A 27,877-nucleotide genomic window follows, 5' to 3' on the forward strand; every position below is an offset into this window, starting at 1 on the left:
TGACAAATTCAAATACCACAAGCTGAAGTGGGAATCTATTTGCATGCCAAAGGAGTTTGGTGGTTTAGGCATTGCAAACACCAAGAGGCTGAATGACTGTCTTCTAGTGAAATGGATTTGGAAGCTAATGAACAATAGTGATGTAGCATGGTGCCAGATTCTAAGAGCAAAATATATGCCTGATGGGTTACTTTTTAGATCCAAGAAAAGATGTACCTTTTTGGCAAAGAGTACACAAGGTCAAACACCTCTTCCAATGGGGTGCCCAGTACAAGGTTAACAAAGGGGACAAGATTGTCTTATGGAAAGATGTATGGTTAGGAAATACTCCTATTAAAGTACAATACTCAGAGCTCTTTGAGCTTTGTGGAGATCCTGATGTGATGGTTGAAGACTGCACATCTGAGGACTGTTGGGTGTTAAAGTTTAGGAGAAATTTGAATCAGCTGGAAAATGATAGGATGCAAACACCATATGAACAGCTGCAGGAAATACATCTTAACGAGGGAGAGGATGAAGTGCTATGGATGTTGGACAAATCTGGAAAATATAACACTAGATCTTTGTATAAATTCATTACTTGTGGAGGGGTGGTCAGCAAGGGCTCTGAAATGATCTGGGGCAGCAAACTACCACTTAAAATTAAGTTTTTTTTTGGCAAGCTACCAACAATAAACTGCAATCAGCAGCTAATCTAAAAAAAAGAGTGTGGAAGGGTTGTGAGAAATGTCGTCTACGTGGGAGACTTGAAACTTCAGACCATATACTGTTTACTTGCCATTTAGCCCATTTTACCTGGTGTTGCCTAATTGAGTGCTTTGGCTGGATGGGTCAGCCAAAATCTATGGGTGATTTGTTGGATTGGCTCAATATGAAGTTTAAAAAATCGTGCAATTTGGGTTTGTTTCTTTTTGCAGGTTTAGAGTGAGTTATTTGGAGGACATGCAATAGAATGGCAATTGAATAGAAATTCCCTGCTTCTTCAATTAATATTCTATTTTCTGGGATCTCATTCTTGCAGAGGTGGAAGGTTCTGCTCAATCCTGATGAAAAGGCCACCATGAAAACTATGGTGTCATATCTTCTGCATTGGATCAAGTCCATTATGGAGTTGTTGTTGAGTTAATTGCTAGGTGCTCAAAGGTGAGCTAGGGGTATATATATCTGTGTCCTAATGGTTGTAAACTCTATGCTACTCTCGTTAGCTGGTATCCCTAGCTGGTTGTTCTTTTTTTACGGCTTTTTTTTTTATATATTTGTATCTATATAAGAGTACTTTTTGGCTTTCAATAAAAACCGGGGAAACCCTTGTCTAAAAAAAGAAAAGAAAAAAGTGCATCATTTACTGTTGTAGCTTGTTCCAGATGCATATTTACAGTGCAGTTAGTCATTCAGCTTGCTCTAAGCTTCGATCCAACCTTCAGGTTCCTAAGGAAAGTGGCACCATTCACACTGATGGCATCCAGGACATCCCCAGCTTCAGACTCCCTACCTGCATGCTCATACAGATGAAATGCAGCACTCAAGATGAAGCTGTCAGGTTTCAACGATCCGCGTGTAGTCTCGAAAAGCGAGATGCCTTCGTTGACGAGACCGTGCTCGAGATACACCCTCATCATGGTCCTGGAACAGGCCAGATCAGCACCTACACCAATCTCCTTCATTTGGTTGTAGATCCTCTGGGCTTCACCGATCTGGCCTTCCTTCAGAAAGGCGAAAACCAGGTGGCTGAAGTGAGCGCAGGAAGGGGTTATGTTGCTGTTCAGCATCATGCGGATGGCTTCCTCGGCTTTTGTGTAGCGTTTACCCTCCGTGTATGCTCTGATCAGCGCGAGATAGGAAAGTGAGTCTGGAGCCTGACCTCGGTCCTGCATCTCCTGGAATACAATCTTTGCCTCACTATGCAGTCCTGAAGTGGCATAAGCATTGATCATGGAATTGAAGCTGATCTGTACATTGCAAGTAGGGTCCAGATCAGCCATATTGCTTAAGGCAGAACTATAGCATTTTATGTTTCCTGCAAAAATTACTCTACTCCGAATAAAAGAATACCTTTCCAGGCCTGATGCCATCTCCCTTCATTCTTTTGAACAGTAAGGACGCCTCTTGATGCCTCCCTGAAGAAATGGATATTCATATACTCAGAACTGAATAGTACCAAATGGAAGTGGTGTGAGTCTGTGAGCAATGAATAGAATGTAAGATTTTTCGTCGACTTGTTCGCAAAGAAGAAGAATCTGACCGGCTTTTCCGTATAAGTTAAGCATGTTTGTGTATGTCTTCTCATCAATAGGCAAGCCTAGTTCCTGTGCAGCGGCAAACATTTCGATCGCTTTGTCCAGCTTTCCTCCTTTGCCATAAACGCTGAATGAGAAAACTGAAGCTAATGACATGGTTCTCTCAACAAAATATTTAAGAAAAAGAATGCAACTGACTTGGGCTCCCATTATCAAGGGATCTTTTCTGCACATTTATCTACCTTATCATTATATTGAATGTCTGCATGGACCGTGAAATGCCAGAGGATATCATGCGATCATATATGCTGACGGCTGAATGCAGTTTACCTGCTTGGAAACTAGAGCTGCAGTTAGCTATGGCACCCTGCGACCTGAAAAGTTTGCTGCCTATCTATTGGGGAGGAAAATATATTAACCAGACCTGACTCAAGCATTGACTTGATAAAAGTATTGTACACGACAGTATCGAGCTGAACTTCATCGCGGAAACAGCCATGTATGATGTTTTCAGCCTCTTTAAATTTCCCTGGGAGTAACCATTGCCATCAAATAAAAATGAGTTACATTTAACAGCTGAAGAAAGCAACCAAAACCAGAACTAAAGCTCTTACCATGTTTAGTCAGGTGAGTTACAAGTATGCTAATTGTAACAGCATCTCTATTATTGCCTTGATGAGCCATTTCCATGAAAAGATTATATGCTTTGTCAGTTTCGCCACATTTGCATAGTGCATCAACCATGGCATTGTAGACATGGCCTCCTACTGGTGACGATGATGATGCTGACTCAAACAGTTTTTGGGCTTGCTCTAACTGCTGGGCCTGACCATATTGCACAATCAAAGTAGCAATTATAGAATCATCAGGCTTGGCTCCCAATTCAGTCAGCTGCTCATAAATTAATTTTGCCACATCTGTACTCCCTGCAACAGAATACATGTACAGACAGCAGTAAGAGATGGTATCATTAGGCACGAGTACTGTGTTCTGTGTGGTACCTAGCTTGCTCACCTTCTCTAGCAAGTCTGCTGATCAATTGGCACGCACTGGACAAGCCCCCAGGTGTGTCCAACAAGGATTTCAACACCATGCTAGCTGCTGAACTGCCAATTGGATCCAGCGCCTTTGACAGGCTCTCTTCTTTCTGAATCACAGTGTTTCTATCTCTAGCATACATCTCTATGAGCGAAACCATTGTTGAAATTTTCATGGTCCTTTCATTTTTCTGAATCTCTTTGAATAATTTCTCTGCGTCATCAATCATACTGCTTTTGCAATAAAATTCCATCACTGTCATACAGAGTTCCTCATCAAGCTGCAAATCATCTTCCCTGATCTTCAAAACTAGTGCCTTGGCCTTCCCTAGATGTCCTAGCCTCATATACAACCTGAGCAAGTCATTACAGCAAAACACATCAGGGATGCCATATTTGGAGAGTCCTCTGAAGGTATCTTCGGCAGCAGCTATGTCTTCCTTTGCAACATAACATCGGAGAAGAGCACTGTCAGAAAAGTGTGACGGTTTCACATTCCTCGCCCTCATAGTTTCTAACACCTCCAGAGCTTTATCATAATCTTCAACATTCATGTGAACTTGTGCCATTGCCACATAAGTTTGCTCGTCGCTCAGAAGGCCCGCCTTCTCAATTTCCTCAAATGTGTGCTGTGCATCCTCGTAAAGCCCAAGCTTACCGTATATCCTAACAAGAATTCCGTAGATAACTTCATCAGGAATAATCTTATTATGTTCCATCTCGGAAAATAGTGAAAGTGCTTTTGAGTAGTCTTCATTCTTGTAGTAGAGCGCCAAGAGAGATGCACAGGTGTAATTACCGGGGACAATTCCCTGAGCCTTCATATCTTCAAAAAGCCTCAATGCTTGTTCCCCTTTTCCATGTTTGGAGCTCAAGCTGATCAAAAGGCTATAAGTCGCCTCCTCCGGAACAAATCTACACCTCATCATCTCACCAAATGCATCCACAGCCTCCTCCAAGAGATCTTCCTTGACATAGGAGCAGATAACTACTGTGTATGTGAACTGATTTGGCACTACACCGGCTTCCAACATCTGCTTCCACACATGGATAACTTTGCCATGCAGCTTCTGCTTCTGCAGAGACGAGATCATGTAATTAAAGACCGAAATGGGGGGCACTATGTCGCGCCTGCGCACGGCGGAGTAGAAGAGCATCATGTCCTTGTGCCGCCCCCATCTGGCGTATGCGCACAAGAGGGTTCCACATGCCACTGCATCAGGCTCACAGCCAGCCTCGAGCATCTCAAGAAAAGTCTCTTCAGCAAGCTTGATCTTCCCAACCCGGCCATATAACCTCAGGAGGATGGTGTAGGCGACGACACTTGGTTCATAGCATAGCTGCATCGATCAAGAACTCCAGGAGGTCAGGGAGAGTAATCAGCTCAAGATTGGGACGAATTTGCCAAGAATTCAGCTGAAAGGATGCGTCATGAAGGCGTGTGTGATCACCTGAAGCTTCATCCAGGCGAAGAAGTCGCGCGCCTGGCGCCACCCACGCTGCTCGCGGAGCACGATGCACATCTCGCGGAAGGTGAGCTTGGCCACGAACGACGCCATGACCACGCGCATGTCCGCGGAGGGGCGCGACGCCGTGGCGCGCACCGCGCGGACGGCGGCGACCACGTGGCGGCCGTACACGTGGCCGGCGCGGTCGTCCCCGACGTAGCGGGCCATCTGGTCCACGGTGCGGCGCACCCACCGGGGCGTGTCGGCGCTCGGGCCCTGGCTCCGGCGCGCGCGGCGAAGGCGCTGCGCCTCGTCATGGAGGAGGCGACGGTACGGCCCGCGGCGCGGGGAGGAGAGCGACCAGGAGGAGGCTGCGCCGTCTTCATCTTCAAAGGAAGAAGAGGAGCAGGTGATGGAAATGGCCGCGGAGGCCATTGGAGTGTGAGGAGAAGCAGCAGCCATCGCCATGGGCGCGGGAAGTGAAGACGAGATAAGGTCAGTGGAGTGTGATTTTTTTTTTCCTTAGCTCTAGGTAACTCATGTCGGGGCCACCTGTCGGCCACTGAGGACTCCACAGGGTCAGCCAGTCAGGAAGCAGCACGTCGGATCAGCAACACCAACACACGATTGTGATTTCTGAAGATTTCTCAGGCTTGCCAGCTTATTTTTTCCCTTCACTGCATTGATTTGTTTGGAAAACCAGTACTATATGATGAGATAAATCAACAAAACGTCACCAAATAACTGTTACTCCATAATATATATAATCATCTAAATGTCATCGACACGATAATAACATATAAAGAACAGTAAGTTATTCAATAATAAATCGTAAAATCTCCCTATACGATGACAATACGACGATGATCTATGACGATCAGAGAGCACCCATTTCCATCTGAACAAGCTGCAAATCAAAGTACCAACTAACACTGTACAATTACTGGTAATTTTTGCCTGCAGATTAACCACCACCGTGTCACTCTGCTGCTACGACGAGCCGGGACGAGCTGAGCTCCGTGGTGCTGTAGAAGGACTCATCCGGGCAGTAGCCGCCGCCGCCGCCGCCCCTCTCGTCCTCCCACCGGAGCACCTCCCTGATGTACCTGAAGGCCTCGTCGACCGTGGGCCGGTCGCGGGCGCGCGCCTGCCACACGAAGAGCTTCCGGCCGGTGTGATCCGCGTACAGTTCCTTGAACTTCATAGCCACGTAGAAGAACGCCTGCTGCGCCAGCGACTGGTTGTTGTTGTGCGTCCGCAGCGGGCAGAAGTCGCTGAACCACTCGCACGCCGAGAGCGGGGTGCGCCCGATCTTCTCCTCCAGGAGGTCGAACTTGTTGAGCACAAGAACGAACGGGGTGTCGCGGAAGCACGGTTGCCTGCGCAAACATGTTTACATCAGTGGATTTCATCCTGAGCTTTGGTAATTTAAAGAAATGTAAATCGGGAGCAATGCAATGCTCTCCTTTTGTGTACGATCAATACGGCAATTGTGTAACATGAGCTTGTGTAGTATGCAGGTAGTATATCAAATCGGTAGCTTCAGTTGGAGCAAGACTAACCTCATTCAGACTATCTCTTGAAATTATGGAAGTGATGAATTTAGGGAGCTGTGTCGAAATCAAAGATAAGGTCAATGTACCTGATTGTAGCCTCAAACAAGTCCCTGCTTTGAACCATCTTGTTCACGAGCAGTCTACTTCCGCCGCTTGCAGGGACACCAAGCTGGTCATAGTCGCTGAGCGCTACGGAGAAGATCACCATGCGGACATCCTCAAACATTTCCACCCACTTGCAGCCCTCATTCATGCCCTTGGCGCTTACTCTGATCAGCTGATACCTGAGGGGGGATAAAAGAGGATGAATCATGAGACAATTAATCTTACTTCGCTAGGACTTGTTTCACGGGGAAAAGAAATCACAGCCCAAGCAAACAACAGGTAACCGAGCTAATGCAGTAGGAAAAAAGTTTGCAATAGCTATGCTTTTACAATAATCAATAGATACAGTCTACAATACCGACACATTTCAAGAATTATTAATCATGAGAAAGCACTTTTTCAACACAGTTTAGATATGAGCATGAAGATAGACTTTACTTGTTTACTGGTTGAGAGTACGCATCATGACTGTCACCGTAGGTTTCAGACATAGGGTTTCGGTCATCCAGAGTGAAATCAATAAAGGCTAATCCATTCCCTTGTGTTACTCCTTCAGCGTATATTACATCTTTCTCTGAAGGTTCATACTCATTACTTGATACTTCGATAGCCTGCATGGAATTTTCATAAATTTTAGGTACTCAAATACCATTACAGTGTAAGCATGAAATAAGCAGCAGCACATTGAGTTCCCGTGCCCTTACATGATTAAGAAAAATGGCCGGCAAAATCCAAAAGCACAAAAGTTCCTTACATGATTAACAACTTGCAGACTATCAGTTCCGTTTCTTCGAAATTCAAAGAAAAAGATAAATTCTAGACTAATTAGGGACAATATAATTATTGTGTGTAGAGGGATTGACTAATAGGGTAATAGCCATAATATGAAATGCCGATCTAGCATAATCTAAAAAGTTGTTAACAGGTTAAATTAAGGATAACTATGTAGTAATGCATATTTTAAACAATGAAATTAATTATCTTAATTTAATCTAACAGATTTGCTTTATACCCTGCTCAAGAAATACTCAGCAGCATCAGGGAGAAAATGCAATTCATCCTTTCTTTTATATGTTGCTTGTATGGCAGGATCCTTCCACAGCTCATCAACGACTGGAGCATATTCACGTGTAGCTGCAGGAAAGAATGCATCTAGGTCTCCCATTGCTATGATTTCCAGAAGCCAATCAGAGAACTTCTTCAGCTTTGCACTTATTGAGTATATGCAAGAATTTGAACCAGTAGATTCATTTTCATCTGCATCAAAGAGACCAACTTAAAAAAAATGCATATGCTCCTGAAAAAATTAGTGAAGTATTAGTTGTCCTGATACCTTGTTGAGTATCTACGTCCTCTGAGCTTGGGTTATTTGATACAGCCAAAGCCTCTTCCTCAAAGTGCTCACGGCCCTCAAGCAGAATCCCCAGGTACTTGAACATGCTGCTTTGGATCATTAGTTTGATACTCTCAAGCTCTTCATGGGTAAATCTAGTGCCATATAATAATTTAGCCTGTTTCATAAAAACAAAAGGTCATGCAAATGTATACAGGATAAAGAATAAGGTTGACAGCCAATAAAGAATAAGACTTTCAGCATTTTATTGATTACATCCAGATACCTATGATGACTAGACTACACACATAATGACATAAACATATACCAGCACTAGCTTGCAGAAGGTTTTACCAGACAAACTGACACTCCAAAACGGTCAAAGCCTCAATGGGTTTCTACATTACCAAAACAAGGGACTACTTGAACAGACAAGCTTTAAGCAGGGTTCTATAGAAATCCTGTTGATAGAGTTGGAACCCATCCCACAGAAACATATAGCAAAACAGAAAGCATTATAAAATGTGAAATTTGGTCAGACCTGCTTAAATATGGTGCTTGTTCCAGCTCCAGGTGATCCAAGAATAAGAAGCTTTTGGATTCTTTGGTCTAAGTAATCAGGGACAGTTCTTGCTGAATAAGGAGCTTCATCTTTTGGCCCATCAGAGTTTGCAGGAGGCACCGGTATTGAAAATAGGGCGCACGCAAAACGTGTCAAAGGCTGTTAAACAGAGGATACCAAAAATCCTTTAAAAATAAGGAACTAATAAGATATTTTAATTTTAGAAAGTGAACAATGATTTTAGAAAGGAAAAAATAATGTTTGATCAAGATACATACAGACTCCCATATTTTCCCTTTGATATTGTTTTGGCCTTCTTCCTCATAGCCACCATCATGGTAAACCCAAAAGTGAGTATCACGGGGGCACTGAACTTGTGCAATCTGCATGAAAGATGATGAAATTGTGGCCAACTCAATTAGAATAGTGACACAGTACAACTATAATGTACATTCAATAGCGACTGTCAGTAAACCAATTAGAATAGTGACACAGTACAACTATAATGTACATTCAATATATACTGCAGTAAACCAAGGGCTAGCGAACACTGATACCTTTAGAATTCTCAGCTCAGTCTTTGTAATTTCTCGTCCATTAATATAAACCTTAGTATTGCCATTACTAGCATCAAGCTGAAGCTTTCCATTAAAGTTAAGGTTAGTGCTAACAACCCTGTCTGGCTTTTCTCCTTCCTATCAGCACATACAGAACATGATTAGCACAAGCTCAGATTGCATAAAATGTTATGTTCAGCGCCTACCAATAAGACTTACCTTTCCCCACAAGCCTGACTCCTTGTCGTACCAATATCTTCCAGGCTTCAGATTTCCAGGAGGCCTTTGGCAACTAAGCAAGCCTGCCATCTCTTCATGCTCAAGAGGGCAGCCATTTACGATGAGTTGCTCAGGCCGGAGCTGGTTTGCCTGGCACTCCTTCTCGGCTTTCAATATTTGCCTCACCTCCAATGGGCTGAGCAACCGTGATAGTATCCTCGAGCCCTTCCCCAGCTTCGACCGCTTGCACTCATCAATCAGCTGGCCAATGCAAGTGATGCACTTCCGTCCTTCTGGCATCGATCCCATAGCTCTGAGCACACAGTAGCTGCAGTACCTCGCGTCGCAAACGATGCATGACTCCTTGCTCTCCCACTTGCTCTTTCCACACCGGCAGCACGCCCTCCCCCTCTTCTCCTTCCTAGTCACCGCAACATATTGCTCGGACACCTCATCAAAATCCTTGCTCTCATACTTGCTATCCTCTTGTAATCCAAAGGTCACAACTTGCGCTCTTCTTCCCTCCGGCGCACCAGGCCTATCAGCCTTCTGCCCCTGCAAACTCTTTGCAGGCTCATGTGACACCGAGCGTGAGTCCTCATCAGAGTACTCTTCATCCCGCAACGCCGAATTGGCAGACTCTGAACTTCCCCTAACATGTGCAGCCAACTGTCCTGCACGCTGAACAACCCGCGACGCCGGTGGGTTGGCACGGACAGGTCCGATGACTGGCGCCACCGGCACCACGCCGTTCCCAAACCCCAGTGGCCCTGACACCGGATCGGCCGTCGGTATCGCCGGGATGTTCACCGGGTCAATCTTCGGGAGCTCGTAGGATACCGGCGGGCCGTCGTACTCGAGCGCGATGGAGTAGTCGAGGTTCACCGATGCCTCGGGGATCGTGGTCCCCGGAGGGAACATCCTCCGCACCAACTCCTCCCAGTCGCCCCCGCCTACCGCGCCCGCCATCTCCGTGACGCAATCCGTCGAACACCCGCTGCGCAGTCCTGCTCCTACTCCTCCATCAGCGAGAAGACCACTCTCCCCAACCAAAATTTTACTCCAAATCGAACTATGGGTGGCCTCACAAACCAATCTTTTCACCTTGAGGTGAGAAAAAGGTGAGAAATTTCCAACCTCTGCCGCCTGAACTGAGATCGACGACGGCCAAAGCGCGGTCAAAGAAACCAACTTCTCCACCACCGCCGGTCACACACCACCAACCGAGACCCCGCTGCTCCCTCCCAACGACTCCCTGGTCAGTCAAAAACACAAAAACAGATCTTTGAACGAGCAACCAGACGCCACGAAAGAGAAATGGCGTTGGACGGCCAACTAAACAACGCCGGTGCGATAGAGAATTTCAGCCACCGAGCAAGCTCAGGGTCAAAGCATCACCCTTTATCTACAGACCAACCTTTGAATTGAACTAGTAGTAAAGCCGCGACTTTTATCTAGTTCTTTGACAGGGAATGGGAACGAAATGGTGGGGTGGGGAGAACCGGAGAAGGAGAGGACGAGGAGGGTTCAGACTTGGAGACTTGAGAAGACGACTGTCTCAGTTTTCCACCGCTGGGAGCAACTGCAAGGTTACACTTTTCTGCCTGGTTTTATACACTTTTTTTCCATTTCACGGCAGCGGTTTTGCTTCAGATCAGAACTAACTCACTGTGTTAAAACGAAAATTCAGAAATGTAATTCTTGCGTTCGACCTGTGTATAACCCAAGTGAATATTTCAATTCAGGGGGCGGGGGAATCCAAGTGAATGCTCAAGCAGAAACCGACATTTCTGGATTCCGGCTGCTGCATGTGTGTGACTGACGTATCTGCGCCTGCGTGTGCGTGGGTGTCAAGTGCATCTTCTGCAGTGACGCTCCATTCCATTCGACCATGGCGTATCTTCAAAAGCAAAAGCAAACGTTGTGCTTTCTCTCAAGATTGACAGCTTTTCCTCGAACAAAGAGAACAGCATAAAGGCATGGTGGCAGTATGTAAACGCTGAACTTGCAAGTAGCTGCTAACACTAAACTGTTACTGCATCCCAAGGACTGTTTGGCCAATGTAATTTTAATCTGTTCAGACTTCAGAACACGACCTCAATTCATCGCATGGCGAATGTAGCCAGTACTTACGTACTGCGCACTGATAAGTGACAGTATCCATGACCACAAGCTGTGTCCTGTGTAGGGGCCTGCATGCCCAGGTGGTGTCCTTTTTACAGTCTGCCTAAAAAATTGAAGAAGCTTTTACCGTGTGGAACTGAACGTTATCTTTTCCGGAAATTTGTCACTCTGAATATTTCAAATAATATGACCGCCAAGGCCAAAGTAAGCAGGTGACGAAACTAACCATGGGAAAGGTCGAGAGGAGTCATGTCATGTTCTTTTTTAAGGAAGTCAGGAGGGAACGCCCCTACCTAATTTTCATTAATAAAAGCAATTTAACTGTACAAGAAGCCACTACCTTAGCTTAGTTAGGTTTAGAGAAATTTACAATAAGCCACTGCCATTTTTAACACACAAGAGGAAATACCTTAATAGCTAGGAATTTGAATGCCAAAGCTCGAGTTTGTCTTTGAAAGTTCGAGTAGACTATCTCTAACGGATTCCTTTCGCGAAGAGATTTTCGTTATCTTTAGTGTTCTAACAGTTTTTTTTCACAAAGTGATTTTTAAGTTTATTCTCTTCGTCTCGGAATTATCTCTTCTTTCCCTTCGCGAATCTATTTGAATAGAAATTGTTAGAGATAAAAAAATAAAGAAAATAAAAATAGAGAAAGAAACGAAATAAAAGGAATATGAAATTGAACTAGTAGCAAAGCCGCGACTTTATCTTGTTCTTTGACAGGGAATGGGAACGAAAAGGTGGGGTGGGGAGAAGGAGAGGACGAGGAGGGTTCAGACTTGAGAAGACGACTGTCTGAGTTTTCCACCGTTGAGAGCAACTGCAAGGTTACACTTTTCTGCCTGGTTTTGTACACTTTTTTTCCATTCCACGGCAGTGGTTTTGCTTCAGATCAGAACTACAGTAACTCACTGGAGAAACCAAAATTCAGAAATGTATTTCTTGCTTGTGTGTGACTGACATATCTGCGCCCGTGTGTGCGTGGGTGTCAAGTGCATCTTCTGCAGTGACGCTCCATCCCATTCGACCATGGCGTATCTTCAAAAGCAAAAGCAAACGTTGTGCTTTCTCTCAAGATTGACACATTTTCACCAAACAAAGAGAACAGCATAAAGGCATGGTGGCAGTATGTAAACACTGAACTTGCAATTAGCTGCTAACACTACTGCATCCTTAGAACTGTTTGGCCAATGTAATTTTATCTATTCAGACTTCGGAAAAAAAAACAAAAATATACAACAAACGTCACCGTATTTATCAAAATAGATAATATGTTAGTGTATTTCAAATCTAACATCTATATTCAGCATCTTAAATACCGAAAAATCGATTCATGTATTCGGCAGTGCAGAGGCTAACTAATTAATACAGGGACAGCAACATGTGGATTTAAAAAACCGACAAAAACGAAATAACATGACCGGTCGCACCAAAATTAGCAACATGACGTGACGTGAGGTGTCGAATATAGTTACTGTTCATCTTATTCGGCATCTCAAATGTCGAATACAATGAGTTTTTTTTGCGCCTCAGGTAACAGAATCGATTTTTCGATGTTTAATGTGTCGAATATAGTTGATAGGTTTGCAAATACGCTTATATATTATCTATTTTGGTAAATATAATGACGTTTGTTGCCTATTTTAACACATAAGAGGAAAATACCTTAACAACTGGGATTTGGATGTCAAAGCTAGAGTTTGTCCTTTGAAAGTTAGATTGGATCATCTTTAACGAATTTTCTTTGTGAAAGAATTTTCGTTCTCTTCAACGCTCCAACAGTTTTCTTTTACGGTTCCTTTCACGAAGGGATTACCAAAGTCATTCTCTTCAACTGAGATTCTCTCTCATTTCATTTCACGAATCCTTTCGAATAGAAACAGATAGAGATAATAAATAATAAAATAAATAGAAATGGACAAGAAAATCAAATGAATCCCGTTACGAAGGGAATGAACTTGAGAATCACTTCGTGATGAGAACGAGAAATCATTAAAATGCTGAAGAGAACGAAATTCTTTTATGAAGAATTCTGGGCCCTAATAGGTTGGTTTCGTGAAGGATTCTGGGCCCTAATAGGTTGGTCTTTGTGCTACAAACCAAATATGGGCGTGACGTCGTGCTGACGACATCACAAGCTCCGAGGCGAAAGGTGCCCGACCGTTGGATCACAGCAGGACGTCTCGATCCGTAACCATGCCCTGTCATCCACTGGCACGTGGGCCCGTTGCAAGGTCGTCAGCAACGTTTGACTCACCAACCCATCGCCGGCGGCTGCCAGGTGTGAAGAGACGCCCATGCGGGCCCCACCTGTCGGCGAAGGATCAAGCGGCCGCCGCTAATTATTTCGGGGCTATTTAAGCGGGGGGATGGTGGTGCGGGCCTGCCGGGTTAGGTGGTGCTGCTGTTGATCACCAACGCGAGCGATTCCAGCGCAGATCCAAGGCAGGCAGGTGACACCCGTGAACTCATCCTCTTCCCGATCTTGGTGCGATTTTTATTTTTCACTGCCTGTTCGATCCATCGTGTTGCTAGATAGATTCGAGTCGATCTAGTGCCCGGAAGCTTGTTTTTTGTGGGATTGGAGGAGGCGACCGGCTCTTGGAACGTCGAGTTCGTGTGCGGGAATCGGGTCCAACTCCAATCTTGGGATGGGATGGGCGATCCTTGGTAGCAGGCGAGCAGTATGTGCTGTTCGGTTGGGTTTTGTAAGTGGAATTTTGCTGTTAGAAATCGTCGTTAGGTGCTGTTAGTTCCGATCGCCGATTTGGGGCTGAGCTAAGTTAGTTGGCGGTCCAGATCCATGGCCATGGGAGCAATTGGTTGCTGTGTGAGATAGAAGCATCACCGGCTGCTCTTCTGCTCCAATGGGGCATAGAAAGTTAATGTAAATGCTATGCAACTTTTGGTTCCACGAGACCACGACAGTGTTTGGCAACTAAAAAGGTTGAAGACTTGTTACCACCTCGTCGGTGCGATTTACTTGTCACTGGCATCTATACGGGGATACTTGCAATTTTTTTAAGCACGTGTTTTAGTGTTTAGCACTAGTATTTAGTGTCCCCAATACAAAGATTTGCGTCCCTTTCCCTCTTGTATTTGACTGAATCGGCACAAACACTTGATCTGTGGTTGCAATGTATGGCCTGGATGTTGCCATGGATTATTGAGCAGTTCTAGTTAAGGTGAAGGAATATCCTGTTGCCTTATGGCTGCATCGTATGGAATGGCATATGTTCTGTTGCGTTGCTCAATCACTGAAATTGAAATGATAATACATGCTGACTGTGAACCATGCAGTGTTATGCAATCCTATGTAGTCTGTAACTCAGAGGTGAGCACAGGATTTTCTGTGTATTTATTGACCTCATGGATGGATGGTCCATTCATACTGGATTTTTTTAGGATCTTACCAGTTTCTTGTCATTTTAAACAATCTATACAGGTCGGTAAATAAAAAATAAAATACATGTTGTCCGTTACCTCTAGATGAGTTCCTCTGCAATTATTTTGCTGGTGACCATAAATTTGGTAGCATAATCTGTTAGCGTGCTTTAAAATCTAGAAACTGAATGCAGTTGTCTGTCATGCTGCCTATTTTGTTCTTTTTTCTGCCTTAGTTTCTGAATATTTTGTTCACAACAAACGAGTATTCAGAATGAAGCTTCTTCGCCCTTTTCATTTATGTGGTTTATGAAGATTCAACATGCATGTATTTTTCAACCTTTTGAGTTCTGGGTGAGATATGCATAACTTTTATTTTATCATAGCCTAATGTGTTTGGTGCATTTTTTTTCCCATGTAGGAGATGGCTCTCACGAGAATTGGACTTGCCGGCCTTGCGGTCATGGGGCAGAACCTTGCCCTCAACATTGCAGAGAAAGGTTTCCCCATCTCTGTCTACAACAGGACAACCTCCAAGGTTGATGAGACCGTGCAGCGTGCCAAGGCAGAAGGCAACCTTCCTGTGTACGGTTTCCATGACCCTGCATCCTTTGTGAATTCCATTCAGAAGCCACGTGTCGTCATCATGCTTGTCAAGGCTGGTGCACCAGTCGACCAGACCATTGCAACACTCGCAGCTCACTTGGAGCAGGGTGACTGCATCATTGATGGAGGAAATGAGTGGTATGAGAACACTGAGAGGAGGGAGAAGGCAACGGAGGAGCGTGGACTCCTATATCTTGGAATGGGTGTTTCTGGAGGAGAGGAGGGTGCCCGCAATGGCCCGTCCTTGATGCCTGGAGGCTCATTTGAGGCATACAAGTACATTGAAGATATTCTTCTCAAGGTGGCTGCTCAGGTCCCTGATAGTGGCCCGTGCGTCACATATATTGGCAAAGGTGGATCAGGCAACTTTGTCAAGATGGTTCACAATGGAATCGAGTATGGCGATATGCAACTGATTGCTGAGGCATATGATGTTCTAAAGTCGGTCGGTAAGCTCACAAACAGCGAGCTGCAGCAGGTGTTCTCAGAGTGGAACAAGGGCGAGCTCCTCAGTTTCTTGATCGAGATCACGGCTGACATATTTGGCATCAAGGATGAGCAGGGTGATGGCTACCTGGTCGACAAGGTCCTTGACAAGACAGGGATGAAAGGAACAGGGAAATGGACAGTGCAGCAGGCTGCTGAACTCTCTGTTGCTGCTCCTACCATTGAGGCATCCTTGGATTCCAGGTTCCTCAGCGGATTGAAGGATGAGCGGGTCGAGGCTTCCAAAATCTTCCAAGGTGACTACTCCACTGGCCTACCAGTGGACAAGGCACAGCTGATCGAAGACGTGAGGCAAGCTCTCTATGCCTCCAAGATCTGCAGCTACGCACAAGGCATGAACATCATCAAGGCCAAGAGCTCAGAGAAAGGATGGGGCCTCAACCTAGGTGAGCTAGCGAGGATCTGGAAAGGAGGGTGCATCATCCGTGCCATCTTCCTTGACCGTATCAAGAAGGCCTATGATAGGAGCCCCAACCTTGCCAACCTCCTTGTGGACCCTGAGTTTGCGCAGGAGATCATGGACAGGCAAGCCGCATGGCGCAGGGTCGTCTGCCTCGCCATCAACAATGGCGTTAGCACTCCGGGCATGTCCGCTAGCCTGGCCTACTTCGACTCCTACAGGAGGGACAGGCTGCCCGCCAACCTGGTGCAGGCGCAGAGGGACTACTTTGGGGCTCACACCTATGAGAGGGTCGACATGCCTGGTTCTTTCCACACCGAGTGGTTCAAGATCGCGCGGAACTCCAAGAACTGAGCTGCTGATGCTGCTCCACAGATGGCACGCCATGGCACGATATGACATGGCTTCGTGCTTTCATTATCTTCGATTGCTGCGCTGTGTTGAGCAACCAGTCATGTACTAGATGTAGGGGAGGAACTGTGTTTAATTTGATTTTTCGTGCGCAGCGCTTAATTTGGGCGAGGAAGTCCAAAGTTGTCTCCACTCTTTCCGTGTAAGCGGTCCTGGAGGGAGAACATTGGTATTTGTTGGAACTTCTCCATTGATCTTTGTAAGTTTATTATACGAATAAAGCATTAGTATTTGTTGGAACTTCTCCATTTATCTTTGTAAGTTTATTGTACGAATAAAGCATTTTGACATGCCTGTGATTGTCGATTAATCACTATTTTCCTTTGCCTTAAGAAAACACTGTTTTCCCGGTACTCCTTCACGAGCATGTGTACAATTCTGTCTGTACTCTGTTGTGGATAATATGCTTTGCAAGCATCTTGATGCTATCTGTTTGTCTATAGCTTTCAGATAAGGACTTACCACACACTGTTCTTGGACATGTGTTCTCAATTAGTTTCGCTGCTCTCCGTTATTGATGTTTTGTGCTATGGGGGTCAAAAGCCATTTCTGTTTCGAAGAGAAGGTGCTTAATTCAGAGACCTTTATGGTCCCATGGATTGTAGATGAGCAACTTGGTCTGAATCATTTGCGTAGTACATAATCAGCGAAAGAATTCAACTAACAAGATGCTCAAAATGTCTGAACCGACCCAGCTAACAAGATGCTCAAAAATTACTCGACCACAGAGGTTATTGCTATCAGGAGTTGAGCCAAAGCTTCTTCAGCTCCGTGGTAGCCTCTACTTGGTTCAGCTTCGGCTGATTTTTGCTATTTAAAAATAGAAAGCTAAATCAAACAATCTGTTTCTAGACATAGCTTATGAGAAGTAAATGCTCTTATTTATTATTACTAAAAGACAGAAGCTTATCTGGAGGAGTTTTTTAGTTTATGAGAGATAATATTTTGAGTGGTATTACATATATTATATATTTCATTCATATTAAAAATTAATTTAAAAGCAGCCTATAAACAGTAAAAAAAAGTGTCAGTCCAACCAAATAGGCCTTTAATGGTGAACGCTTAGGGCTTAGCAGAGAATATTACGTCACTTCCTGTCGAAGGCGTATTTTGAGGAGCATACAAGCAACAAAGGCGCGCTCTCCGAATCGCTTTGCAAGCGCAGCTCTTCTCCCTCGAAGCCGGTTCCAATCCTTCAGCGGCGGAATGGTGGGGGCGGGGGCGGAGGCGGGGGAGCTGTGCTGCATCTCGCACGCGTTCGAGAGCGCCGCTCGCCGGGACCCCGATCGCCTAGCCGTCATCCACGCGGCGGCCTCCGGTGGCGACGGCGAGGAGCGCCGCTTCACCTGCGGCGACCTCCTCGCCGCCGTCGACTTCCTCTCCCGCCGCATCGCCGCGGCGCTCGGCACTCCCACCGATCGCGGCCACGACCGCGAGCCCCCAGGTGCGTGAAACGCGGCGCGCGCGCGCGCGCTCGGTTGTTGTGCTTGTTCTCCCCTGTTGTAATTTCGTCGTCTGATTCGGAAAAAATTGGAAGGAACCCTAGGCTGCCGGGGCGGCGCCGCGGTTCCGAGGGTTGTGGGGGTCTACGCCTCTCCGTCGGTGGAGTACGTCGCCGCTGTCCTCGCTGTGCTCAGGTGCGGCGAGGCTTTCCTGCCACTGGACCCGTCATGGCCGGAGGAGAGGGTCTCGTCGGCTGTCTCAGCGTCGAATGCCGCGCTGGTCATATCGTCAGGGGGGTCGCGAGAAGCCGTGTCTGAGAGCAGCGCTTGTCCTGTTCTGCACTTGGACGGTGACATCCATCAAGGTTTTGGGGATGGAAATGGTGAGAATGGTGGAGATGAGCTTGCTTGGCCATGTGAGAGCGAGAGGCCGAGGAAGTTCTGCTACGTGATGTTCACATCTGGTTCCACTGGAAAACCCAAGGGTGTTTGTGGCACGGAGAAAGGTACGCTGTGCCTTTGTTGGGGCTTGCTTGCTTGTGGTCTTTAGAGTGTAATCTTGGGTCCATGTTGAGAATCTGATGCCTTTTCGTCTTTCATTGTTCCGATATTGACATATCGGATGAGTAGGTTGGCATGTTTCAAGGTGTTAACCCTTGAAAAAATTAGTTAATTATTTTTTCACCGCCATGATTGACTATGTCTTGTTTAGTTAATTCTACTATGGAAGTTTTAGCCTATTGTCTGGTTGGACCATCTTGCAAGTATGCATATCTGAAATTTAATCAGACTAAACTATTTGTGATCAGCAGTGAAGTCGTATATCTCAGAGTTTAGAGTTTAGTTGTTTGCCATGGCCTGCTCTTTTGCCGTTTCAGATTGTACTTCTAAGTTTGATTTGAGCAGCCACCTTATGCAGACTTGTTTCTTTTGGTACCATTCCATAGGTATTCTGAATCGCTTTTTGTGGATGCAAAGAAGGAATCCTTTGTGTTCAGATGATGTGTTGTTGTTTAAAACATCGGTCAGCTTTGTTGACCATCTACAGGAGTTCCTTTCTGCCGTGTTGACCTGTACAACACTTGTCATTCCTCCTCCCAGTGAGTGGAGAGCTAATCCAGCATCCTTGGCCAACTTGATTAAGGTTACATGGATCTTTGTCCTAATGAAAACACTGATATGCTTTTTTTTTATGGAAACTGTAGGAAATAGAAAAAAATACTTGCAAGCACTTGTCTTTCACACGTATCGAGGAATAGTCTTTCACATGAACTTTGCTAATATAGCTGCCTTTTGGATATGGAATTACCATTAATTCTTGAAAACTAAGATGAAAGTGAGGATACACTTTCTGGTAGCATGCTTCTTAACTAGCTTGTTACAAGGAAGCGTAGCTGCCTATTTACATTTCAAAACATACGCAGTGACCAGTTAGGAACTTAGCATTCCAACAATTATTTTCCTGAGACAATATATTTATTCATTTATGTCCAAACCATTTGCTTCCCAGCGGCTGGGGCGTAACTAGTAGCTACCCAACCTATCTGCACAAACTTGTCTAAATGTGGCTAGCACCTGTTATTTAGTACCTTTCTCCTTCTATTGTTACCATTGCCAAATATCACTATACACTACGGTACCAAGCAGTAACTTTAGTATAGTGCCAATATAATCAAGGTACGGTATATCAAGATAGAGATAGATACTTGATAGAAATGTAACTCCAACAACGCTATCCTTGGTTTCTGTGGTCAATCATTATGTATCACAATGCTAGCTAGTCCCTTTGTTCCTTTTGGCATGACATTGTCCTTGCATCTTGCTGGTTCATCTTAGGTGTACTGTATATCAAGGATGACTTTGGTTCCATCGCTTATGGAGATAATACTACCTAACCTGACAAAAAATCTTTTTGGTGGCTGTAACCCTCTTAAGATCATAATATTTAGTGGGGAGCTTCTGTCTGTATTGTTGTGGAAGAGGGTATACGAAGTTCTGCCTGAGACTACTATCATAAATCTGTATGGAACAACAGAGGTGATGCTATATTCTATTGTTTCAGATGATTTTAGAGTATAATTTTCTTTTGCTGATGTATTCTTGCTGTTTCCTATTTATCTCGTGTGGCTGGATTTTCCTAACATCACTATTAGTACAAAAATTTACAGTATGTTTTTGTAATGTGCTCATAATTGAGGATATAGTTTGTGCCATATATATGGTAGATTGATAGGCTAACTGTAACTTCACTACTTCAGTAACATTTTCATAGAATGTTAGGCTTATGACCAGGAGTGCTTGGTTACTTGGTTGGTTTTACAAAAAATTTCACTCTTCCCTCTATGCTACTCTAGAAAACGAAGTTCCTTATCTGCCGTTGGTGCCACTTTGTTACGTCTCGGTCAATTCTGCCGGCGAAATTCATTGTTCGTGGGTATAATGGTCTTTTGTTTCTCTAAAAATCAGTGGTCTTCTGTTTCTCTAAAAATCAGTGGTATTTTTGTACGTGTTCCATAATCCATGTGCAATCCATTTTAATTAGATTCACCCACAAAGCATGTGTAGAATTTAAACTAAAATTATCCAAAAGAGGCTACTTTTATAACTTCTAACAATTGTTAGGGTTTCAAATAAAATCCCAAAAATCTGGGAAATTCACTAATATTCTCCTTAAATGATGGATCAATTTCTAAAATTATTTTCAGCCCTAGGTTATATGGTGAAAAAGTGAGTTTCTTTGTAATACTCTATTTATATGTAATGATAAAAATGCATATAAAAGGAGCATTATAAAGGAACTCACATTTTCACCATATAACCTAGGGCTCGAAATAATTTTAGAAATTAGTCTATCACTTAAGAAGAATAGTGATTTTTTCTAGATTTTTGGGATTTTATTTGAGCCCCTAACAGTTGTTAGAAGTTATAAAAGTAATCTTTTTTGAAGAATTTTAGTTTAAATTCTACAAAGACTTTTTGGGCGAATTCAATTAAAATGGGTTGCATATGGATTATGTAACACGTACAAAAAGTTCTAGGATTTTTCGAGAAACAAAAGACCACTGATTTTAGAGAAGCAGAAAACCAATGTGCCCATGAACAGTACCGGTGAACAGTGAATTTCGCTGGAGAAATTACCGAGACGGAACAGAGTGGCATGGAATGAATGAAAAATTGAAACCGATGGTAGATAAGGAACTTCGTTTTCTGGAGTGGCATAGAGGGAAGGGTGAAATTTTTTTATGGCAAATAAGGAATTTGCCCTAATTTTAGTGTTATACGGCTATTTACTCCCTACGTATACAAATCTGTGTCGCTTCGGACAAGATGCAAGCCACCATTTCAAAATTGACTACTAATACTAGCGAGCATATCTAGATTGATAAAGTGAAAGTAATAATAATATTTCATTAAAAGCACTAATATCTAGTCTTCATTAAATACATTTTCATAGTTTCATTATACTACATTTTCACAGTATCATACCATCATATTGCGAGAGCAATTTTCAAAGTTTACACTCATGTTTCAGGTTTCTGGTGACTGTACATTCTTTGATTGCAAATATTTACCTACAATTCTGGAGCAAGAAGAATTAAACAGTGTGCCGATTGGATTTCCTATGTCAAATTGTGAGGTTTCTCTTGTTACTGAGGATGGAATAGCAGATGAAGGTGAAATACTGGTCAGCGGAGCATGTTTGTTTACTGGATATTTAGCAGAACCCATGACAAGTAACTGCACTGAAGGCAGTGAATTAGCATACTACAAAACGGGTGACTTTGCTCGACGCCTAAAGACTGGTGAACTTATTTTCCTTGGGAGAAAGGACCGCACTGTAAAAATTTATGGGCAGCGTTTCTCACTAGAAGAGGTAGAATCCACCTTAAGGGAACATCCTAATGTCAGTGATGCTGCAGTTACTTTTCAAGGTAATGGATCTCCGGATTTTAAGGCATACCTGGTGCTGTCGAGTAATGATGAATTTCCGAAACATACCCAGCGATATAGTGGATTATGGTCTTCTCAAGATATCATGGAATCAATTCGAAGTTGGGTCATCATGAAGCTTCCACCAGCTATGGTTCCAAGGCTTTTTCTCCCCATGAAATCATTACCTTTGACATCATCAGGAAAAATTGACTATGTCAAGTTATCAAAATCGGAGTGTGCTTTGGAACCTTGTGAAACCGAGTCAGAAAGCAGTCCAGTTAACTCACATATTCAAGTTATCAAAAAGGTCTGTCCTTAATTACGTTGCTATATTTTGTTCTTACGTTTCCCCCTGAGAAACTTATTGTTGGTCCCACTGTTTACTTTCAGGCAATTCTTTTTGTCTGGATATTATTTATTCATGACTTATTGATATAATTTCTTATCTTAAATAGGCATTTTCTGATGCCCTACTTGTTGACGAAGTTTCCGAGTATGATGATTTCTTCGCCTTGGGCGGTAACTCAATTTCTGCTGCTCATGTGGCCCACAAGTTGGAGATTGACATGAGACTAATTTATATCTATGCCACCCCTTCTAAGCTTTTGCATGCTTTACTTGCGGAGCACAATCATGTAGTTTCTCCTACTCGTGAGTTTCACAGTGGGAAGAGGTTGAAAGTATCTGCAAGCATATCAAGTTCATTTAATCCAGTGTCTTCAAATTTGGATAAAAACTTTAATGGCAAAGGGCAGACAAATGGAGAGTTCGCACACGATCACATTGCAGGGAATCATGTAAATGAAACAGTTGGCCAGCTTAACAAAAATATGACTTCTAATGATAGATACCGGGCAAAAGACCTCTGCTCAGATACATGCTCGAATGGACTTTTCAGTGGCAGTCCATGGATCCTGAATTTTTGTTTACAAAAAAAGTGGTCTATTGGCCGTTGCAATAGATTTATGCATGGTTATGAAGGGAAGCTACAACTTGAAGATGTTTGCTCATATGTTACATGCAACAAACAAGGTTACCTCCGGAAACTTTGGAACATTCCTCTGGATTCATGTGTTGATGCTTCACCTTTGCTTGTTATGAACAATGGGATGATGAGCATTTTTATTGGTTCCCATTCACATTCGTTTCTCTGCATTGATGGTTGTAGGTGAGCATTGCTTGTTGCATCGAATTTATGTTCCTTTTACTTTTTCTGATTTACTTTGAATTTTGAAACTAGGACAATCTAATGCACCTCATATGCTCTATCAGTCATTTTTTTCATTTAAATTTGATTCAATGAGACAATTAGTTCTATCTGGTGTGTGAATACTGACTTTTGTTAGAACTTGCTCCCAATTTGTTATGCAGTGGTTCAGTGAGGTGGAGTGTCAAATTGGAAGGACGTATTGAGTGTTCTGCCTCTATAACTGGTGATTTCTCAGAGGTAAATATAACTCTTGAACTTCACCCAAAAAAATTATAACCAATTTATCAAGCATTCTAGCAGACAGTTCATACTATATATTTTGTACAGGTTGTTGTTGGATGTTATAAAGGGAAAATTTACTTCCTTGATATTTCTTCTGGAAAACTATCCTGGACCTTTCAAACTGATGGGGAGGTACTTTTACGTGGGAAACTTTGCTTTTTCAGCGAATTTCCCTCGTTTATATTCATCTTGGAATGTTGAAAAAGTTACAGCTCTCCAACTGCTATAAAATGTTGGGGTGCTGGTGTGTATGTTTGTTGATCACACAGTTGGCCTACTATGAAAGTTATGTAATGATTATTTTGATATATCATAAGACATTTAATTGTGCTTTAAGGTGACTACATAAGAGAATAACTTAAAGATGTCCATTTCTACAATGAACCGTACCATTATCATCTCATGTCTCAAATTAGAGAATATTCTTTCAGGTAAAAATGCAGCCAGTTGTGGACAGGATGAGGAACTTAATATGGTACCTCTATAATCTTCATTTCTTTTTTTACTTTCATCCCCTGTACATGAGTATTCATTGTGTTTTCGCTGGTATATATCCTTTTTGGTGAAAACATATTTATTTACACAATATAAAATGCCTAGTTTTCAATGGATACCAATGGTCTATCCAGTTTGTCCTCTTCTATCAGAGACATAACGCAAAATGTGCACAAAAGATATATCTGATTCTCTGCAGCTGAAATCTTTTGTTAATAACAGTGTTGTGTATAATCGCAGGTGTGGCTCTTATGACCATTATTTGTATGCATTAAATTACAAAGATCGTTGCTGCACTTACAAAATTTCTTGTGGTGGAAGCATTTATGGTTCTCCCGCTATAGATATGGTATTATTACTGGTTCACAGTAAGCATATTTATTAAATATATAGGTGGGCTCTATTAATCTTGTGTCATCTATATCACCTCCTTGCAGGCACAGAACATGATCTATGTTGCATCTACAAGTGGCCTTGTGACTGCAATATCATTTGAGGTGATTCCAGATCTACTCTGGTAACTTTAAAAGGCAAAAGCACACTTGTTTTTTCTTCCCATTAGTATGTTGTTTGTTCCGTGGAATGTCTTCACTCTTCAGCTGTTATGGGCTGGGCCTCGGGCCAGTCCAGTGGCGCATGGTGACAATTCGTGTGCGGCTAGGCAGCAGCACGTCCAACAGATGATCAAGTCAATTGGTTTAGTTAGTTACAGGGATGCATTAGTTAGCTACATGCATACATGAGGAGATTTGGGTTGTTAGCTTTGTTAGCATGCATGGAGATTACGTTAGTTGCATTGTTATCCTTTAGCTGCTTAGAGATAGAGTTTGTTAGAGGGGCTTGCCTATTTAAGAGGCAGCCGTGCATCTGTTTCATTAAGCAATGAATAAACAAGAAAGTTCCTCCATGTAATCAGCTGCTTAGAGCCTCTGCGAGAGGGTGAGTGCGCTGCCGCCATTTATCCCATCGATCTAATCTACTAATCCATATCATCAGCAAAACTTGATAATACGAATGAAAACACTAACAACCTTTCAATATTGAATGTTAAGAGTCTTCTCTGTTTTCTTTTGGTGGTAGCAGGAACAATCATTCAGAATGGTTTGGCAATACGAAGCTGGTGCACCAATTTTTGGTTCTCTCGCCATAGATCATCAAAGTGGAAAAGGTATTTCTCCAACCAGTTGATGTGTGCATGGATATTCTGGAATATATCCATACATAGTGTTATATTTCCTTCACAAAAAAGGAGTCATGGGGATACAATGCTGTAGCATCAATAAGAACTATCCTGCATTGAATGTCGTGGTGCAACTATGTGCTGATCAAGCATAATTTGCTGGTTATATGCTATCATGTTTAAGGTGGCAAAGTCAATGCTTGAGGGTACAGTTACCTCCACTTTCACTGCATTAAACCAGTCTGTATGTAAAAGTGTAGCATCTTTTTCAATAATGTATCAAAATTAATTATAGATGCCATCCATTTTATACCTCATGCCAATCTGAGCCAAAGTAGGTTTCTCCTCTACGAATCTATTGGAAATTTGCTGTATACTTTATTCTTCTATGTGCAGACATGTCAGTTTTGTGCTGATTACTACACTTGCAACATGCAGTTATTTGTTGCTTGGTGAGCGGCCTGGTTATCGCATTAAACTCAAAAGGCACTGTTGTTTGGAAGGTACACGGTATTTTTATACCTTGCTGTGTTTTTGTAGCCGGCAGAATTACATATGTATAGCCAACTAAGGAAAAAAAGCTATTGAAGTTTAAAATGTACACTATTTTGGTCCTATATAACCTGACTCCAGCGAGAAAGCGCAAAAAATAACAGAAAACATGTGACTTATAGGGGTGTTTATGGATTATTCTCTTTATTATTTTAGTTTAATTCTTGTCAACATTTATTCACGCTGATATTATCTCATTGATCCAGTATTTCTTGTGTTTTGCTGTCTCAACATATTTATTTGTGTTCAAAGTCATAACTAACTGTTAAAATCCCAGGCAACTGTCGGTGGTCCTATGTTTGCTGGTGCATGTTTGTCATCCACCCTCCCTTCTCAGGTATGGTCTCTGTTTATATGCACTTTCTACGATCATGTTTTCATGTATGCTACGGACTATTTGTTTTATGTTCATATAAGTCCTCATTATTGAGTATCTATTATTCACTTTCCAAATTTTGAAAAAAAAAACCCCGGCTGTTATGGCACTACTGGCTTGAGCTCTACTACAATTGATGACTTGATGTGTTCCCAATCTGAACGAAACTAAGCAAATCTTTTGCATTATATCATTAACAGGTGCTGATACCTTCCCGAGATGGCAGTCTATACTCTTTCAATATTGTAAGTTTGGATTTCCTTTTTTTAATTTTCATTTGAGACAGTGCAACTTTTGTGTACTGAATAATGAATCATAACTTCCAAATTGTAATTTGTGGTAATTGAACTTGTTACAGTGCTGTGTTTCTGTTAAGATATGGGTTTCTTTTCTGATGCTGATTCAGCTATTGCTGATAGTTTTTAAAAACACTTGCCTTAATGATTGAGCTGTGCTTATTTCATTTCCGAATAGAACAAAGCCGCAAAGGTTATCTTCACCGTAAGTGTTACCAATCCATCTAAAATAATTTGACTTCATACCTATTGGAACAACAACTCTTCACAAAGATATTCAAGTAGTCAATGCAATGAGGCAAAAATGGTGGCCTTTTTCTTGCATTCTGGTAGAAGCTACATGATTGAAGTGTTTTTTCATTTGCAACCTAGCAACATAGTCTCTTAACATTCTTGTTGTAGGCTTCTGGTGCTCTTCTTTGGGCATACAATGTTGGGGATCCAATTACTGCATCTGCTTTTGTTGATGAAATGTTAACATCAGAGTCATTTGGATCATCTGAGAGGTACTGAACTTACTCATAGCATAGCCATTAGCAAACCTATATCAATTACACGACCTCGCTGCTTTTCTTTTCAGATTTGCTTGTATCTGCACAAGTTCTGGGAACGTCCATGTCATTGGGATTAGAGCTGACGCTAAAAAGGAGAAAGCTGGTGAAGGTGTTAAATATGAGGAGTTGGTCCATGGATTGACATCCATTGATCTTCCAGGCGACATATTTTCATCACCCTTGATGGTTGGTGGACGCATCTTTGTTGGATGCAGAGATGATCGGTTACACTGTCTCACGGTCACCACATAGCTTCAAGTGATTTTACTGGAGTGAGGTGATATAATCTGTCATGCGTTGCTATGCCCTTCTGCCCAACATCATATCTTCTGCAATAAGGGCCTTTCTTCTGGTAAGGCGCACGTATGCACAGCACAGGACGTGCTGGTCTGACCAAAACCATGGCACACAATCAAACTGTTCCGCTTAGTGGCGAAGTGCAAAGTACTGGTGGTTTTCTGAGTGGTTTGATCTTTCAAGAATCAACAAGGAATGACTACAGAAGCTACTGATGCTTAGATCTCTGAAGGTTCGTTTCCGTGACTGCAAATGAAGCTTACTGCACTGTGTTCGCGATGCCTGAAGATCTAGGGTGAAGTGTATGCTTGTTTTTTTCAACCTCGCATTATAATTAGAACATGCATTCACCCCATGTGTAACCACCTAACCATTGCCTGTATCCTGCAGGATTGTTGAGACGTGCTGCTGTTGTTCCATTTGTTTGGCCTACTTCCTCAATGGTGACTGAACTGAAAGTTGACTGCTTTACCAGCAGGCGAAGAATGTAGACGGGATGTCCAGCGAACGGCAGAGAGGCTGTAATATTGCTCCAGATAGACACATGCACACAACGTTGTCGTTGCAGTTTCGTGCTACTTGGTTAATGGGCTAAGCAGGAGCTAGAACGTTCAGTGAGGTTATACTTTGTATATGATTTTCCTCCAAAAAAAATTATGTTACGATAATTTCGTTAAAACAAAGTCCATGGGTCAATCGTTCAATCCAAATTTACTCTGTAGAAATTTTCCTCCGAATTTTTCACGTTCCAAAAGCTACCAGTCGTTCTTGTGT

At 43.0% G+C, this 27,877-nt stretch overlaps 4 protein-coding genes and 1 long non-coding RNA gene across 15 annotated transcripts; 3 read left to right on the forward strand and 2 right to left on the reverse strand.

The window, feature by feature from the left end:
- Positions 1–1,318: 1,318 nt before the first annotated feature.
- On the reverse strand, positions 1,319–5,338 carry LOC133930989 (pentatricopeptide repeat-containing protein At5g27270). 2 transcript variants are annotated; one of them, XM_062377789.1, is made up of 8 exons: positions 4,726–5,338; positions 3,252–4,614; positions 2,852–3,163; positions 2,662–2,766; positions 2,480–2,567; positions 2,243–2,364; positions 2,053–2,117; positions 1,319–1,949 (listed from the first exon to the last, which is right to left on the reverse strand). In XM_062377789.1, the coding sequence occupies exons 1-8, from the start codon at positions 5,188–5,190 to the stop codon at positions 1,392–1,394; spliced, it is 3,078 nt and encodes a 1,025-aa protein (XP_062233773.1). In that variant the 5' UTR covers positions 5,191–5,338; the 3' UTR covers positions 1,319–1,391. The 2 variants fall into 2 exon arrangements, 1 of the variants encoding a protein (XP_062233773.1); XR_009911833.1 differs by having other exon boundaries at positions 1,861–1,949; positions 2,053–2,147.
- A 117-nt stretch (positions 5,339–5,455) lies between these two features.
- Positions 5,456–10,616, reverse strand: LOC133930990 (extra-large guanine nucleotide-binding protein 3-like). Of its 2 annotated transcripts, XM_062377791.1 has the most exons (10): positions 10,472–10,616; positions 9,055–10,309; positions 8,836–8,973; positions 8,557–8,661; positions 8,258–8,437; positions 7,717–7,894; positions 7,396–7,640; positions 6,822–6,994; positions 6,365–6,562; positions 5,456–6,101 (listed from the first exon to the last, which is right to left on the reverse strand). In XM_062377791.1, exons 2-10 carry the CDS (start codon positions 10,021–10,023, stop codon positions 5,702–5,704), a joined length of 2,586 nt encoding a protein of 861 aa, XP_062233775.1. In that variant the 5' UTR covers positions 10,024–10,309; positions 10,472–10,616; the 3' UTR covers positions 5,456–5,701. The 2 variants fall into 2 exon arrangements, with proteins under 2 accessions (XP_062233775.1, XP_062233774.1); XM_062377790.1 differs by having other exon boundaries at positions 9,055–10,615.
- LOC133930991 (uncharacterized) lies at positions 10,528–11,100 on the forward strand. Its single transcript, XR_009911834.1, has 2 exons — positions 10,528–10,643; positions 10,800–11,100. It is a non-coding gene; the product is annotated as an uncharacterized LOC133930991 (long non-coding RNA).
- A 2,366-nt stretch (positions 11,101–13,466) lies between these two features.
- On the forward strand, positions 13,467–16,726 carry LOC133930992 (6-phosphogluconate dehydrogenase, decarboxylating 1). 3 transcript variants are annotated; one of them, XM_062377792.1, is made up of 2 exons: positions 13,467–13,631; positions 14,984–16,726. In XM_062377792.1, the coding sequence occupies exon 2, from the start codon at positions 14,987–14,989 to the stop codon at positions 16,427–16,429; it is 1,443 nt and encodes a 480-aa protein (XP_062233776.1). In that variant the 5' UTR covers positions 13,467–13,631; positions 14,984–14,986; the 3' UTR covers positions 16,430–16,726. The 3 variants fall into 3 exon arrangements, with proteins under 3 accessions (XP_062233776.1, XP_062233778.1, XP_062233777.1); XM_062377794.1 differs by having other exon boundaries at positions 13,483–13,627; XM_062377793.1 differs by having other exon boundaries at positions 13,533–13,666.
- Positions 16,727–17,585: 859 nt separating this feature from the next.
- LOC133930993 (putative acyl-activating enzyme 19) lies at positions 17,586–27,799 on the forward strand. 7 transcript variants are annotated; one of them, XM_062377797.1, is made up of 18 exons: positions 17,588–17,930; positions 18,024–18,434; positions 18,876–19,072; positions 19,765–19,965; positions 21,461–22,168; positions 22,317–23,029; positions 23,233–23,308; positions 23,399–23,485; positions 23,785–23,828; positions 24,089–24,197; positions 24,286–24,345; positions 24,929–25,016; positions 25,467–25,531; positions 25,858–25,917; positions 26,157–26,201; positions 26,655–26,758; positions 26,833–27,405; positions 27,494–27,799. In XM_062377797.1, exons 1-17 carry the CDS (start codon positions 17,693–17,695, stop codon positions 27,056–27,058), a joined length of 3,432 nt encoding a protein of 1,143 aa, XP_062233781.1. In that variant the 5' UTR covers positions 17,588–17,692; the 3' UTR covers positions 27,059–27,405; positions 27,494–27,799. The 7 variants fall into 7 exon arrangements, with proteins under 7 accessions (XP_062233785.1, XP_062233781.1, XP_062233779.1 ...); XM_062377795.1 differs by having other exon boundaries at positions 26,833–27,398; XM_062377796.1 differs by having other exon boundaries at positions 26,833–27,335.
- Positions 27,800–27,877: the final 78 nt, after the last annotated feature.

This window comes from Phragmites australis, chromosome 10, assembly GCF_958298935.1.
Source record: "Phragmites australis chromosome 10, lpPhrAust1.1, whole genome shotgun sequence".
NCBI lineage: Eukaryota > Viridiplantae > Streptophyta > Magnoliopsida > Poales > Poaceae > Phragmites > Phragmites australis.